The 16341-nt window shown below is 49.4% G+C and overlaps 2 protein-coding genes across 3 annotated transcripts; one reads left to right on the forward strand and one right to left on the reverse strand.

Annotated features, from left to right (window-relative positions):
• Positions 1-2288: 2288 nt before the first annotated feature.
• TMEM176A (transmembrane protein 176A) lies at positions 2289-7860 on the reverse strand. The gene is given in 7 exon segments (XM_055335508.1): positions 2289-3887; positions 4227-4334; positions 4844-5065; positions 5206-5262; positions 6289-6399; positions 6825-7026; positions 7751-7860. Coding segments are annotated over 6 exon segments (726 nt in total). The 5' UTR covers positions 7011-7026; positions 7751-7860; the 3' UTR covers positions 2289-3845.
• A 423-nt stretch (positions 7861-8283) lies between these two features.
• On the forward strand, positions 8284-15978 carry TMEM176B (transmembrane protein 176B). 2 transcript variants are annotated; one of them, XM_055335509.1, is made up of 7 exons: positions 8284-8414; positions 11346-11557; positions 13270-13380; positions 13728-13784; positions 13991-14227; positions 15157-15276; positions 15642-15978. In XM_055335509.1, exons 2-7 carry the CDS (start codon positions 11354-11356, stop codon positions 15732-15734), a joined length of 822 nt encoding a protein of 273 aa, XP_055191484.1. In that variant the 5' UTR covers positions 8284-8414; positions 11346-11353; the 3' UTR covers positions 15735-15978. The 2 variants fall into 2 exon arrangements, with proteins under 2 accessions (XP_055191484.1, XP_055191485.1); XM_055335510.1 differs by having other exon boundaries at positions 8318-8414; positions 11349-11557.
• Positions 15979-16341: the final 363 nt, after the last annotated feature.

Here is a 16341-nt window from a genome sequence, read left to right on the forward strand (position 1 = left end):
GGGTCACTATACCACTTCAATGAAATATGTATTCCTGTTAAGATTTGCCTTTCTCTTTGCGTCTCTCATGAATAAATAAATAGGATCTTTAAAAAAAACTTGTTGAAAGATCTTTGGGGGCACCTGAGTGGCTCAGTCGGGTAAGGGGATTTTTTTTTTTTTTGGTATCTTGCATATTTACTGAAGACATTTTTTTGGTATCTTGCATAAATATTTTGCTCAGTTTCATATAGTTGTTGTTTGTTCATTCCTATCTAGTTTTCTACTTTGGGAGTTTGTGACAATATGTATCTCCATCCTGCAGCATAAGAGACTGTTCACTGCTCCATATCCTCACCAATGCCCGGTATTGTCAGACTTTCACATTTTTGCTAAATACAACTCATTAGCTTATGTTATTTTATTGTGGCTTTAATTTACCTTTCCCCGAATGTTGATGGAATTCAGCACACTTTGTAAGCTTACTGGCTGTTTGGATTTCCTCTTCTGTAGTGTCTCTGCTCGAATCTCCGACTATTTTTAAAATTGAGTTGTCTGCCTTTTGATTCGTAAGAATTCTTTTTTTAAAAAAAGATTTTGTTTATTTATTCATGAGACACACACACACACACACAGAGGCAGAGACACAGGCAGAGGGAGAAGCAGGCTCCATGCAGGGAGCCCGATGTGGGACTTGATCCTGGGTCCCCAGGATCACACCCTGGGCCGAAGGCGGCACTAAATTGCTGAGCCACCCGGGCTGCCCCAGTAAGAATTCTTTACATTAGGTTGAACCATATGAAATCGTTGGTGTTTAATCATTTTTGACCTACAAAATATGGCAGTTGTATGTGGTTCAACTTAACACACTCTTGATACTGGCCCTTTGTTCATTGTACATATCAAGAAGTATTTTATCCTGTTAACACTGCTTATCTTTTTGTTTTCTTCATTCTATTTTTGGAAGGTCAGGAGTTTCTAATTTTAGTGTAGTTGGATTTGTCAGTCTTTTCCTTGATGGCTAATCCTTTTTTTTTGGTGTGTCCTGTTTAAGAAATCCATCTTATCTTTTGGAGCAATGGTGACCAGATTGTGGGGGCTTGGAGCTATGTTCTCAGAGCGTTCTGCTTTGGGGCCTGGGTCACCCTGATTCCACTGTGGGGTGCGCAGATTCCTTTACTACTGAAGATTTGGCTAGATGGGGGAGGGAGAGGCCACTGCTGGGGCCCTTCGACCATGGATCCCAATTTTCCAAGGAGAGCTTTCCCAAAGGTTGCTTCCTCACCATTCTTGTGAGTGTGGAAGGTCTTCTTATTGAGAAGACATGCTTCAATATACTGATAAGATTCTGACCAGTTGGCTCAAGCAGAGCGGGTGGCTTCAGGGGGGGCCTGATGGAGGAGGGGGAAATGTCATGATTTATTGGCTCTGACTCCTCACTGTCACCTGGGTTAGGCGAGGCAGGGGACTGTCCAACCTGTTCACAGTTTCGTTTCCAGCACAGTGCCTGCCACATGGAGATACTTGGAGATATTTGTTCAGTAATGCATTAATCATTTTTGAAGAATTGTTACCAAAAAGTTACTGTTTTCTCTTCTAGTTTCTCCTGAAAAAAACTTTTAGTATCCACGAGGTGGCGACTGTTAATCACATCTACAGGGGTTGGGGTGGGTGGGTGCGGAATTTAGTTATGAAATTGGAATTGGAGATTTGAATTTACATGGAATCTTGTTTTAATTTTGTTTTTGAACTCAATCATCAAGTTTAAAAAACATACTGTCATAAGAAATATTTGCGAAGTTAAAATAAAGACCCTGGTGAATTATCTTCTTCCCCAAGCTAAAGATGGTGTGGATTTCTCTTCCATAGTGTTACTAAACGTGTCCTTTTATGGCTAGACTGGATGTAAATTCTTTCCATTCTTCATTCAGATAAACGAATGCGGCTCAGCTCGCCCTTCTGCTCGGAAGTGGTGTTTTACTGTCAGAATCTGGCAACCTCCTTTGTTTATTGCATCTGGCGGATCTGAGTCTTGGAGAAAACCTGGCCCCTTTACAAGCCCCGCCCCCAGCTCCCCCCTCCTGCCCCCTACCTCTCCTCCCCTCCCCTCCCTCCTTCCCAGAAGCCTCACAGAGCCCCTGGTCTTTGGTTTTCTCTTCTGCAGGAAATCCGATGTCACACCATCCCTGCTTTTTGTTAAAAAATAAAACAAAACAAAAACACAAACAAAAAAGCCCCTCAAAAGCAATTTGTTTATTTGAAAATACAGCTAAGATCACCATCTTGAGGTTTGTGTTCTGATGGGGAAAATGAAGATATATATCTGGAAATGACTCTGAGATTTTGAGATTGAGATAGGCAAGTAATCCCAGATTTATCTCCTTATCATTATTTTAAAAAAATAATTTTAAAAAGATTTTATTCATTTACTCATGAGAGACACAGAGAGAGAAAGAGGCGGAGACACGGGCAGAGGGAGAAGCAGGCTCCATGCAGGGAGCCCACAAGGGACTCGGGACTAGATCCTGAGTCTCCAGGATCACGCTCTGGACCAAAGGTGGCGCTAAACCGCTGAGCCACCCGGGCTGCCCTCTCTTTATTATTAAAGTAAAACTCACTTTTTAGTTAGTTTGTTCTGCGAACAGTTCTGTGAATTTTAATACATGGATGGACTCATGTAACCAACACCATGATCAAGATAAAGAACGGTACCACCGCCCTCAAAGCCCCCTCATGCTACACCTTGTTCAGTCACACTGTTTTGTACCACATTGTGCCTGTGCTTAACAATTACAAAAAATATTGTGCCACTTCTGGCTATCACTGTTTCTGATGAGAAACCACAGAAATTCGGATCATTTTTCTCTAGAGGTAACAGTCCATTTTGTTTGGTTGTTCTCAAGATTTTTTTTCTTTGTCTTTAGTTTTTAGCATTTAGATCCTCATGTCCATGCTTGTACTTCTTTGAGTTTGTTCTGTGTAGGGTTCTTTGCACTTCCTGGATCTTGAGGATTATGGCTTTCACCAAATTTGGGGGTTTTTCAAACATTATTTCTTCACGCAAACACTAGTCATTCTTGCAGACAGCTTTCATTGGCCTCTCCAGATAGTCTTTCTGCCTTCCTCTAGCCTTCTCTGTGCCCTCAAGGAGACTCTTATATTGGTCACATCTAAGCTCTCATGTTCTAAGATGTCAGGTTTGGTCAATAAGGAATGCTAGCAAGAGATCAGAGTGGGGTAGTTTGGGTGTTCATTCCCTAGGATCCCTCTCTGAAAGGTCATCTCAGGGTGCCGGCATTTCTCTGGGAAGGTGACAGCTCAAATCAAGCACCATTTCCATCAGCTTTCTTAGTCACCGGCTGAAACACAGTGCTCCTTTTCCTTATCTTTTGGGCTGAAGGGTAATGACACCCTCTCTGATCCCACCCCCCAACCCTTGGTTACAAACCCCAGTGTGGCACTGTCACCTCTGGTTTCCTACATTTTGCCAGTGACTCCAGACCTAGAGAGGAGGTTGGGAGAGGGAGGAGCATCAGAGGTTTGCTTGGGCTCATTTCCTCTGCCTCATTTAGCCAAGAGGAATTCCCTGGAATAACTAAGCAAGAAGCTGGGAGAAACAAGACAGTTTATTGTCATCATTGCTCATGAGGGGCCATGAGGCAAGGCGGAATGGTAAAGGTGAGCCAGAAATGGGCAAGAGTGGTGTGATGATTGGTGGAGGGGACTGTGGCCATGGCTGTGGCTGTGGCAGTGGAGGAAGGTAACTGGAGCTAGCGTAGAGTCTCTTTTCCCCAGCCTGATCCTTCTCCCAGGAGCCAGAGGCAGTCCAGAAAGAGTCCAGGCATGAGCACTCAGGAGAAGCAAGGCTAGATTCCATTTGCTTCCAGCAGTTTCTTCTGCTCTATTTTCTAAGGGAGGCAGAGGGGCAACATAACATGGGGAGAGGAGACGTACATTTTTTCCTCTAGAGCAGCTTTGTTCTGGAGCCACCCAGAGCCAGCATTAGCCTCGTGGTACTCGATGCCAAGAGCCCCAGCATCCCACCGTGGATATAGACTTTCATGGCTTCCTGGGGGCCACCCGGTCAGAGATAGGCGCTCTTTGGGCCAAGCCCCCATTAGGGTAGAAAGACAGGCGCAGGACTCACTGTAAGGATCCTTTCCTGCCCCAAGCCATGCCCCACCCATCTCTGCTCCTCTGGACACTCCTGCCCCCTGAACACACAGATACACACGTTAGGGACTCACCTTATGTCGGGACCTACTCCAGCAGAACAGACACAGGGGAACCAGAGATGCCAGGAGCAGCAGAACCCAGATACCCAACAGCATGACCTGAAAGCTTATGAACAGGGCCTGGGAACAGAGAACCAAAACCATGGGCACCAGAGTGATGGTTGCCATCTGTGCTCTGTGCTCACTCTCATTTCCAACACAGAGTCTCCTCTCCCCCTTCCTCACGTCTGTAGCTTCTAGAGAGGCTGAGGAAGGAGCCCTACCTGGTTTTGGGGGGGGATGTTAATGAGTCTAGTGAGCAGAGAGTAGCCAGAAACCCCTCTCATCCAGCCTCCCTCCCCATCCTCACCCGAACAGTGAGGGGCTCAGGTTACGATGTGTGGTGCCCCAGCAGCCCCAAGGCTGGAGGGGATCGAGCCTCTGCAGCACTTTGCACACTTGCAACGCTGGTTCATTTGTGATTATTTCAGTGTTTGGGTTTCCCACTAGTCTGTAACACCCTCAACTACGGGGACTGTTTCTAGTCTGTTCAGTGACACGTCTGTGGTGACAGTCAAGCTGGGTGGGGAACAGGTGACACAGCCCTCGTTGCCCAGCGCCCGCTGTGCCCCTTCCTCTGGCCCCCCTACCTCCAGCATGCTCAGGTAGGAGAGACACAGATGCAGTCTTGTGGCTTCTTCTGGGCTTGGAGTGCTAGGGCTCAGGGGGGCCCAGGACCAGGCCTTCGAGGAGACATCACAGATGAAGTCTCTAAAATAAAAGCGGTGCCTATAGAAATTACTGGCTCCAATGACGATGGCAGCGGTGGCTGTGGAGAAAGCTGCCAGGGCAAGCAGGATCCTCAGCAAGGCCTGGTGAGGCAAGGAGGCAGAGGGAGACCTTGGAGACTCAGTCTCTTCAGGACCCGGCTGGGGAGAGACGGGCAGGCTCTGGTTGGGGTGGCCTCCAGCTTCTGGGCCCGGTGTCCACCTGTGTCCTTCCCCAGACTCACCCAGCAGATGCCACCCCGTTTCTGGTGAATGAAGGCGACAGCTCCAGCCAGCGCAGCCTGGGGAGAGATGGAAGCAGGAGCAGAGTTAGCACAGGAGACACAAGCCCTCCAGCTGCTGCCTCTCTTTCCCTCTGTAGCTCCAATGGACAGAACCAGTCATCGGCTGGTCCTTCCTTGGAACATTCCAGGTGGATCTGAGGTTTGAGCTAAGCTTTGTTGTCTGTAGTCAGGCCTGGGTCAAACTTCCCAGGGGACAGGACCCTCTGTTCTAGTGACATCAAAGAGCCCTTCTTCCCTTCTCCAAAATCTTCCTTTTAAAGCAATGGTGCTTTGTGGAAGTTCCAGATCGGGGAGTGGAAGTCCTAGGCTGTTGGAGAAGCTCTCAGCGCAGGATGGGTCCGTGGGTGGCCTCTCGTTGGGGCAGCTGTCCCAGCGGTGCCCGGCAGTCTCACCACCTGGGCTGACAGAACAGGAAGTGTGGTATATCCCGGTGGACAGATGGATTCCAATCCTGTTTGGCGATGCTGTAGCTAATCTGAGTGTTTTGCCATTGGGTGGATGAGGATGATTTTTTGGCCCTTCTCTCAATAAATATTCTGTGAATGTGGGCAGGCCAAAGGGCCCTCAGTACTACCACGAGCTGCCCCCAAGCCCCTATTGCAGACTGCACACACCCACCAGTGGACATTCACCACTGTCATTTGGTGGCACCCAGTGGATTCCCACTGCGTGCAGGACCAGCAGAAGATAATGGAAAATGACCATGTTCTTTCTCCCCATCTCAGTGCAAGTGTCTGGAAATGAGCTGGGTCCTAGGTCTTTGGTTGATATTTGCTGCTGAATGTGGTGGGGAGGCAGCCAGACTGGTGGGAAACCACCACAGGGGCCAGGCAACTTTGACAGAGCACCACTTCCTTTGGCTATTTTCTCATCTTTAGAAACAGGGAATCAGCCTCCACCACCTTGGGGCTTTTTGACAACTGACATTTTACAGTACCACGGTAGTGGTGATAGTCTGTCACCCCTGCCAGGAGGTGAATCTGCCCCTTCTTGGCCTGTCAACCATCCTCCCGTCTCACTCACCACAGCCCCTGTCCAGATGGCAGCTCCTGAGCTACACAGGGTGGAGCATTAGAAGATGTAGAGGAACCCTCCTAGAACTCCACTTGACACCCCCAGCACGATCTGTACCACCTGGAGGAGGAATAAAAATCTAAGAAACTGAATTCTCAGATTCCTGGGCCCAGGAGCAACCTGGGCACCAAGACTCAGGCAGCTTTCAGGTCCTACCCCTCCAAGGCATAAATACGTGGAACCCCATGAAAGAGAATGTGAGGAGGGAGAAAGGAGGAGAGGGAGCCAGCCCAAGCGGGATCTGGTGGAGGGGACAGGGTGGCTCAAGGCTCCGGCAGCGACGGCTTTAAATGACCATGGCTCCCCTGCACCCTTCTAGCCCAAAGCTTTAATTGCAAAGGCCAGTAAGGGAGTCAACAGTCAGAAATGGAGCAAAACTGCCGGGCATCCAGTTCAGAGAGTCTGGCCAAGGGTGTGCACAGCACAAAGAGGGTCTTCTTTTCCTGATATGGGGAGGCTGGGAGATCCTCTGGGCTGCTACTCACCCAGGAGGCCAAGAGCAGCCGGCTCCTGCTCCAGGTCTGGAAGGTGGCCCCAGGGAAGTGGGACCGCAGCAGGGAGCACCCACTGGTCAGGAGCTTGGCCAGAGCGGACTCCTGGTGGATGTGCACGTTAATGTGCATGGGCTGGGGTGCCCCAGGGGCCACCTCACCACTGTCTACTGTCTCCATGCCTGCGGACCTCAGTCTGCGAGAGAGGAAGGGAGTGTCAGGGAGGAAAAACTAGAAGAATGTTTTCAAGGATTTCCTTGGCCTTTGGGGCTGGTGGAGGTCCATGGTCACAAAGCAGCATCCCCGGTCCTTTCTCCAGGTGTCGTGTCAGGACAGCCTGACTCTGCTGGTGCTGTGGCAGCCGTCGAACCTGCTGGAACCCCCTTCTTCACCCCAGATCTGCTTCTCCCTCCATCCTCCCACAGCGTCAAGATCTGGACCCAGCAGTGCCCCGCAGGCCTCGCCTCTCCACCCTCTTCTGCCAACCTGCCTTTGCCACCAAAAGTCCTACCCTGAGCCTGCGGGTAACAGGTCAGAACCCCAGTCCTGGCTCCTGTTGCTGCAGATGCTCTGCAGACAGGTCTGACGACCCCTAAGTACCTTCAGCCCCTAAGTACCTCCCTCTCCACCAGCAGTCACACAGTTCCAGCTGGCCTGTTCAAGCCGAGCACCCCCCCCAACAATGAAGGAAGAAGTTGAGGTGAAAGCGAAGGTCAAGGCCAGATTGACTTGGTGTCAAACAGGGACATGGCTGGCCTCTGCTCCTGCCACCTTCTTGGAGTCCATTGGCAACTGGTGGTTGGTCTTCTCCCTCCCTCCATCCCCAGTAAGCCCTGGGCTGGGCTTTAGAAGCCTGTGACAGGTTGGGTGGGGAGTCCAGTGGGGCAGGGTCCTGGGAAAGGGCTGTCCCCCGGCCTCACCTGCTCTTCTAAGGGCCTCCGGGGGCTGAGTGTGCCAGCAGGGATTGCTGGCTGGGCTGGGCTGGGCTGGAGCTGGAGCCAGGAACCAGGAGGATGGAGGAGGAAGCTGGTAGAGCACCAGAAGGGCAGGGTGGAGGAGGGGCCGAACTTGATCATTAGCCTCTCTGGAAGACAGCCTGGCCGAGGGGCCCCTGCCTGGGGGGTTTCCAGCTGTCAGTCCCTCCCTGGGCTCTGGCCTGCAGCCCTGGATGCTGAGGAGCCCCGGGGAACCCCAAGAACCAGTCCTCTCCCCATCGGCCACCGGGGCAGGTGCTTTTTGAACACAAGTGTTCAGGTGCTGTGAGTGTGTGCCCCATGTGTGTTGTGAGAGTCAGCCGTGTGTGTGTGTGTGTGTGTGTGTGTGTGAGTGTGCATGCGCGTGAGCACACACACTCACATGTATGCACTCTGCCCGTCTCAGCAGCCTGGTTATCTACTAGAGATGGAATTCCCCTAGAGGGGCCCCTTTGTCCCAGCTGTCTTCTGGGAAGTTGCAAAGCTGAAGGTCAGACCCTCCTCCCTCCACCCCTTCCTTCCACTCTTCTCTTTCTCAACTGCTGGCTGGTCCTCAGCTATAGGTGGATCCTCCCAGCCCTGCTCTGCTGAGGCTCCCAGAGGACCGCAGGTGAGCAGGGCTCCCACCGGCCCATGGCCCCTTACCTGGAGGGAAATATGACCTTGCTCTCTTGAGGAGTCCCCAAGGCCAGTCCAAAGTCCCCATTCTATCTCACAGGATACTGCTCTCTCCCCATTCCCAGTTCCCATAGAACTTGCTGAGGGTGGATAGGGATGCTCTAGACAGGGTGTCACCTGGGGAAAGAAAAGGACATGGGTCTGGCTGCAGCAGCTTCACCAGGCCTCACCCCTCCTTTGTTTCTGGTAAGGTGGCTAAAGCTCAGGCGTTTTGGTGGTGAGAGGTCTTCAGAGCAATGCCGGAACTGGAGGGGCCAGGATGTAGCACAGGTCCCGATCCTCTCTCCCCAGCTCCAGGAGCGCTGGGAGGAGTGAGGCAGAGAGAGTAGCCAGGGCAGCAGGGCAGAGCCTCACACCAGGGTAGAGTGGGAGGAGAGTCCTCATGGGACTGGGATGGACCAGGAGAAGAGCCCGGAGCTTGGCTGAGCTGGCATTGGAGCATGATGGAGGAAGTGGTGGTACTCAGTGGGCTCAGAGGGAGCTGGATCCCAAGGCACATTCAGGGCCATCCCAGCCACCTCTGCTGGCTCCTGGGACCCGAGGGAAGATCTTGCTGGAATCCAGGCTGGACTTCCTTGTGTGTGTCTCTGAACCTACTTGTGTGTTGGCAGAATTGTTCAACTCCTGTCCCCAAAGAGACCAGGTAGGCACAAGAATGACACTGCTTTGGATGGGACATAGAATTCAAAGGAGGACTTTAGGATTGCCACCATTGCTAATGTTAGAATAATTATTAATACTGTTGAGATTCCCATCAGTGCTGCTGAAGTAGGATGCCCATTGGAACTACTATGGAGGATTGCTTTTGGAGCAGGGCAAGTTGATCTCAAAATGCATATGGAGAAGTAACCTAGCAAAAGTCCATGAAAGAAAAAAATAACATGAAGGGGTCACAAAATAGCTCAATTGAATATAAACTTCACACTTATCATTGTGGCAATGGTGCCTGATGTGTTGGACACACCAATGGGCAGAATATAAATACTAGAATAGATCTGAATTCCTATGAGAATTTCGTTTTTGCTCAGGAGAACATTTTAATTCAGTAGGAGAAAGATAATATATTCCTCAAACAAAACATACCCTTCAGAAGTAAACCATCTGGGGAAAGAAACCCCACAACAACTTGGATCTGAACCTTCCAACTTACAAGATAAATCCCAGATGGATCAACATTTAAATGTGAAAACTGAAAGCCTACCACCACTTAGAAGAAAACAGGGAAGAATTATTTTATAATCTTGATAATCTTGATGTGGGACAGTCTTTTTTTTTTAAGTATTATATAAAACCCAGAAGTCAGAATAAAGATGGAAACTGTGGTTAATAAAAAAATAAATCACAAATTGTAAAGAAATATTTGGAAATCATGTCACATGATTAGTTTTTTGAATACCCAAGATCGTATACAAAGTAAAACAGTAAAACAAGAAGGACATAAGATATGAACAGAGAGCTCACAAAAGAAGGGGGAAAATGTATCAAACATATGAAAAGATGACCAATATTATTCATAAGAAGAGAACTATGGATTGAAACTATACTGAAATAGTCACAGAAAGCAGAGTAGTGGCTGCCTTGGGCCAGGGGCCGAGGGTTTTACTGGGGAGAGAACATTAGGGAACTTTGTGTGATGTAGTATGTTCTCTACCTTGATTGTAGTTGGAGTTGTACAAATGCACGAATTTGTCAAATCTCACTGAGATATCCACCGAAAGGGGGGCATTTTGCTGCATAAAACTGGTTAAAATCTATAATGGGATATAATTTTCCTGATACACATTTGAAAACAATTAAAAAATTTGCTGAAACCTCCTGCTGGTCACGGAGAGGGGTAGTGGACATTCTTCGAACTTGTTCCTACTTATGGCATGGGGTAGCCCTGCCCAAGGCCTATTGAAATGATACATGCCTATTCCCATTGACCTGCCCATTTCCCACTGTTTGCAAGAGGAAATCCATGTCTATCAATAGGAGCCCACTGAGGGGCGCCTGGGTGGCTCAGTCATGTAAGTGTCTGCCTTTGGCTCAGGTCATGATCTCGGGGTCCCAGGATGGAGCCCTGGGTCAGGCTCCCTGCTCAGTGGGGAGCCTGCTTCTCCCTCTCCCTCTGCCCCTCCCCCTGCTTGTGCTCTCTTGCTTTCTCTCTCCTCTGTCTCTACCAAGTAAAATCTTAAAAAAAAAAAATAGGAGCCTGCTGAAAACAATTGTGAAGCATTCAGACAATGGAATACTGTGAAGCCAGACAAATGAGTAAGAAAGCATTTTATGGATTGATGTACAATTATCTTCAAAACACAGTTGGATGAACAAATCATTGTACACAGTGTATGCAGAATCCTGCCATTTGTGGGAAGAGGGGGATTTTTTAAATGCTTTTTTAAATGCTTTTTATATGCAAAAATATTTTTATATGCTTTTCTATGCAAAAAAGTGTCATCGTAGGATATATTTAAAAATGGCAATATTAGTTCCCAACTAGAAGGCAACTAGATGGCTGGGAGAGAAAGATGGGAAGTTTTAAAGGTATATCCTTTTGTATCTTTTGAATTTTCTTAATCATATGAAAGTACTATGTATAAATATATATACTAAGTCCCTGAACTAATTCAGATTCCTTTCCTTGCCCAACCCAAGACCAGACATACTGTGTAAGTGTCAGACCATTCTGAAAAGTGGTGAAAAACTCTAGAGGTGATTTGGATTTGGTTCCCAGATTAAGACCGCTGTGACACTGCCACCTGTCCTGGGAAGATCCTTTGGATCTTGATAAGGGACTGTTTTCTCTCCCTTCACTAATGCAACATATTCCTTTTTCCCTTAGCTGATTCCCAGACCTCACTTTTGTATATCTTCTTCCCAGCAGGCAGGATGACCCAAAACACGGTGACCGTGAATGGAGTCGATGTGGCCTCTACACTGTCCCAGCCCACCCACATCAACATCCACATCCACCAGGAATCGGCTTTGGCACAACTGTTAAAAGCTGGGGCTTCCCTGAAGGAGTTCTTTTCTCACCCTCAGGACGCTGGCCCTTCCAAGACCAAGATGAGCTATGGGCAGCTGGCACTGGGGGTAAGTGCACCAGGTGCTGCTGAGGATGGTAGCTCTCCTTGAACAGGATGGGGGAAAAAGTGGGTTGACTCTTCATGAGAACTTCCTGTTTGTATCCCATCTTTTTTTGGGAAACAAAGTTTTGGCAGGTTCCCCATACATTTAGGTGGAAAAGAATGATGTGCTTCTTTGATATAGTGGGGGTGGTCCCAGCCGGAGGTGGGGGACAGGTGGCTGTTAGCTGAGTTTAATGGAGCCTGTATGGACTGAGGGCCTACAGATGTGAGGCATCCTGGTAGGCACTTTGGGGAAAACTAGAGATAGTCCCTAGGCCATACCCTAAAGGTGCTCAGCATCTATCAGAAGGGACCAGACCATTACACGCATGTCTAGAATGAAAGGTAGAGTGGGTGACATCATCGGGGATCAACCTTCAGGAGTTGGCATCTGAGCCAAACCTTGCATGGAGGAAGACTACGTATAGACAGATAGAGGTGAAGGATGGAAAAAAGGATGTCCCGGTCAAGGGAACAGCAAAAGCAAGGGTGAAGAAGTCAGAAAGCATTGGGCAAGTTTTGTCAGAGTAAAGAGAGTAGGACTCATGGCAGATCAGACTGGAAATGCAGCCTGGGGCCCGACTGTGGAGAGCCTTGACTGACAGGATGAGAAGTTGTCTTGAATCAGCTTTAGTAATGAGGAGGCTGCGGGTGGCTTCCGGGCAGGAACCCGGGCTCTAGGCTGCCTCCCAACCAGGAAGTGTCCAGGGAAGAAGGGCGAAGGGTCTGCGTCTACCTGGGCAGGCCCAGCAAAAATGACAAGGAAAGAGAGGCATCTCCGTCATCTGTGGATGGCATCTCCATGACTTGGGAGTGAGTGGACTTGGGGTACAAGGGAGGAGAGGAATCCAAGAACATGCTGAGGTTGGCCTGTTGGTGACCAGGAGCCTGAGGCCCTGGAAGGCAGGAGAGGCAGACTCTGGGATTGCGGGTGAGGTATGGAGCCTGGGTGTGACAAATCTGAAATGCTTGGCGGGCTGTGCAGGTGGTGATGGTCAAGAGGCAGTGATGGTGGGGTTCTCCAGAGGCCAGACGCTGAGTCAGTTAAATGTGCAAAAGGTTTATTGGAGTGTAACACCTATGAAATGAAAAAGGAAGGAACAAGATTGGGCAAGGGGAGCTGCCAGATCATAATGCAGGCCCGACGAGGTCTCTGCCAGCCCAGTGGGGAGCTTGGGAACAAGGACTGCCTCTTTGTTGGTGAGCCACATTCGGTGGAAGTGGCCCTCGTACCCACCACCTTGCTTCACCAATGGCTGGGTGGCCATCTCCAAAGAGTGTGCCTGTAGCTTGAGAGGTGAAGGGACCCTGAAGCTGCTGACCACTGAGGGCTGTCAGCTAACACACGCCTTTCTTGAAGGGGATCCTTTTGGCCTATTCTGGACAGGATGATGGGATTCCTAAGGGGGAATGAGGCAGAAAAAAGTGGGATCATCAGGTGGGAGAACAGTGTGGTATTGAGGAAAAAGTAATGACGAAAAGCCTGACATGTCAGAGGGATGGAGGAGAACCAGGACATGCTGCTTCCTGGATTTGAAGGGGGCAGAACCTTCCAGAATCTGCAGAGAGGTCAAGACAGGAAAAGGAGAGGAAAGTCAGCTAGGTAGGAGCTGAGTGGCCTCTCCTGGCGCTCATGGGCTTGCAGGAAGGGAGTTGGCTTTTTACCCTGTCTTGCAGATGACCCAGATATTGTTGGGGGCTGTGAGCTGTGCTCTTGGAGTATTGCTCTACTTGGGGCCCTGGATGGAGCTGCGTGCCTCGGGCTGTGCCTTCTGGGCAGGGTCTGTGGTAAGTAAGGAAGGGGCTCTAAGCTCCATGGCAGGCAAGTGGTTATGGGCAAGGAGAAAGTTCCTTTGGATCTGGGTCAGGGATTTGGGGAAGAAGCCAAAGACCCAGATCTGAATGCCCTTTGCCATGCCTTAAGGGGCGAGCCAATCTTGTTGCTCTACTTTCCTCCTTGAGGCCAGGTTGGGCAGGTGGGGCAGCTGTGATGGAGTCCTGTCCATATGACTGGTTTCTTTACCAGTCCCTCGGATCCTGCTTTGAATCAGCTGTCTTGGGAAGGGGGTGTGGTGGGGAGGTCACTTCAGGAGAGTAAACTGGAGGCTGAATTTTCTGGCGTCTTCTCTCTGCAGGCTGTTGTAGCAGGAGCTGGGGTCATTGTCCATGAGAAGCATGGGAGCAAACTCTCAGTAAGTCTTGTGTGTCCTCTGTCCCCTCCTATGTCTGTTTTTCTGCTCAATTTTTCTGTCTTCTTTGCTTTGGTTCCTCGTATCCTGGGAGGGGTGGGGAGGGCTTCCTGGGCTGGGAAATGAGGAAGAGGAGACAGGTTTGGGGCCGGGACCTCATGACTCTGCTCTCAATAAGGAGGGTTTGCGTCCCGCACTTCTCCTTCTAGGGCTGCACATCAGGTCTGCTCACGCTGGCTGGTATCGCCATGGCTGTGGCTGCTTTTGTCCTCTGTGTGAATAGCTTAACCTGGCAAACCGATGGCTTCGTTTACATCGACTCTGCGTGTGTTTACCCAGAATCTAACGTCATGAACACGACCACTGGGTACACAGAGACGTGGCGAAGGAGTGGCGGGTCACAGTGGAATGAGGATAGGTGTAGAATCTACATGCAAATGCTGATGGTGAGAACAAAGTCCAGTCTTCCAGAAACCTGTCACATCTGTCTGTTCCCAAGGACCTGGGGCACTGGAGGGCAGAGATGTAGACTCTTTGAGTGTGACCGTCCTCCTGGGTCTGTGGTTCAGGAGGTTTTTAGCTTAAGCTGGAGACATTTCTCAGATGTTCATGGCATAAGAATTCCCTGGATCAAAGGGTTGGAGGAGCAAAGAGCAGACATTCAAGAGAGAATATCATGGAGTGTCCTTCTATCTTTTCTGGTGTACCATTGTCCTAGTTACCTATTGTTGCATAACACAACACCCAACATATTGTGGTTAAAGACTAATTTATCATCACTTCTCATGTTTGGTGGGCCGGGTGGCCTCAGATAGGCAGTCTTCACCTGGGTTTTCTCATGCGATTGCAGTCACATGTCAGTCAGGGGTGAAGTCATCTGAGAGCTCGAATGGGTTGGATCTCTAAGATGGCGCTCACATGGCCGGGAGCTCAGCTAAGGCTATCAACCAGAGAGCCTACAATGGTCATGTGGCTTGGGCTTCTCATGGCATGACATCTAGGTTCCAACGGGAAGTATTCCACTGTGAATATTTCAGGAGGTAGGAAATGGAAGCTGCCAGGCCAGTGAAAGGCTACCCCTGTAACTGGCACAGTGTCGCCTCCACTATATTTTGTTGTCCAAAACAGTTACAGGCTGTTCCAGATTCTAGGGATGAAGAAATCGACCCACCTCTTCACAGGGTGTTTTAAGATCACGCTGCAGACATGCAAATGGGGTGGAAGCTAGGGCTACCCCATCGTTGGAAAATGCACTCTGCTTTGGTGGGAAGTAGTTGGACAGTTTGATACGTGGCTGGGGTGATAAGGTGGTGATAAGAGCAGAATCAGAGAAGCAGGCTCCTGACTGTGTCTTTTTTCCTTCCTTTATCTCCAGAATTTGTTACTGGGAATCCGTGCTCTGCTACTGGCTATCTGTGTCCTGCAGGTCATCGTATCCTTGACTTCCCTGATCATGGCTCTTAGAAGTTCGCGTGGCCAGAGCTCCCGGCCTCTGGTGAGCTGTTGGGGAGACACAGGGGAAAGGCTGGGTCTGTTTGGTGAAGCTCTGGGAACAGGGAGGAACGCTGGGACCAGGAGCTTTGCTCAGCTTCTTTCTGGTACTCAGCTCGGTTCCTTCTTGGCTGGAAAGTGTGTGCCAGCATCGTGTTCAGGTTAGCTTCTGCCCTCTGCCTTTTCAGGTCCTTCTCTACTCCTTCCTGTCCCATGTCTCTGGGTAGCAAGCCCTCCTCAGTACCTTTTCCTTCCTTACCTTTTTTCCTGTACCTGATTTCAAGTCCCAGGAAGCTAACTAAGCCCCATCTTTTCTCCAGAAATTATTGATTTTCCCTGTTTTGTTTTGTTTTGTTTTGTTTTTTTCAGGATGAGGAAGGGTCAGAGAAAAAGCTACTGGGGGAGAATTCAGTGCCTCCCTCCCCATCCAAGGAGAAGACAACAGCTGCCATCATCCTGTGAGCTCCTGAAGACCCTGCCTGGTCCTCCGCATGCCCCCAGCCAGAGTAGCCCAGGGCCTCTGGAGGATACAGCATCCACTCCCCAGGGCCCCTCCCTGCCCCTGCTCCTCACACTTGCCTGTCCTTTGGCCAGTGTCCCGGCCTCCTCTTTTTCGGCTATTCCCACTCCAGTGGCCTCAATTCAAGGAACAAGTGCTGTAGCCTTTTCTCCAGTGCTGATTAAATAGAAACAATAGGAAAAATAATTTTGCCCAGAGAAGATGTGGTCTTTCTTTGCTTCTGCACATCATGTGCTATGAAGATGCCTTTCTCTGGGTGGGTTCAAATGAGGGCCAGTTTGTGACATCCAAACAAGGTCCCAATAAGACTAAATTTAATTATGTTCCGCTCTACATCCCAAATAGCCAACTTCCTTTTTATGATTTCCTTCTGTTCAATGTAAAGTGAAACTAACTCTCATATACTTAGAATCTTTTTACCTGCTGAGATTCGTCTTTAAGCATCTACAATTTTAATGATAACTTTCTGGGGGGTTTATAGAATTATGTGAGGCATGGAACAAAGCTTCCCCCCCTTCCTTCCTTTCTTGCTTGCTTTCTCTCCTTTCT

This window comes from Nyctereutes procyonoides, unplaced genomic scaffold (genome assembly GCF_905146905.1).
Source record: "Nyctereutes procyonoides isolate TBG_1078 unplaced genomic scaffold, NYPRO_anot_genome, whole genome shotgun sequence".
In the NCBI taxonomy this organism is placed as follows: domain Eukaryota; kingdom Metazoa; phylum Chordata; class Mammalia; order Carnivora; family Canidae; genus Nyctereutes; species Nyctereutes procyonoides.

Bases quoted from the DNA above. Each gene is read 5' to 3' on its own strand.
- TMEM176B (XM_055335509.1), top strand. From the start codon at position 11,354: ATGACCCAAAACACGGTGACCGTGAATGGAGTCGATGTGGCCTCTACA. The intron at 11,558-13,269 runs GTAAGTGCACCA...CCTGTCTTGCAG, and splicing joins ATGGGCAGCTGGCACTGGGG to ATGACCCAGATATTGTTGGG. The intron at 14,228-15,156 runs GTGAGAACAAAG...CTTTATCTCCAG, and splicing joins TCTACATGCAAATGCTGATG to AATTTGTTACTGGGAATCCG.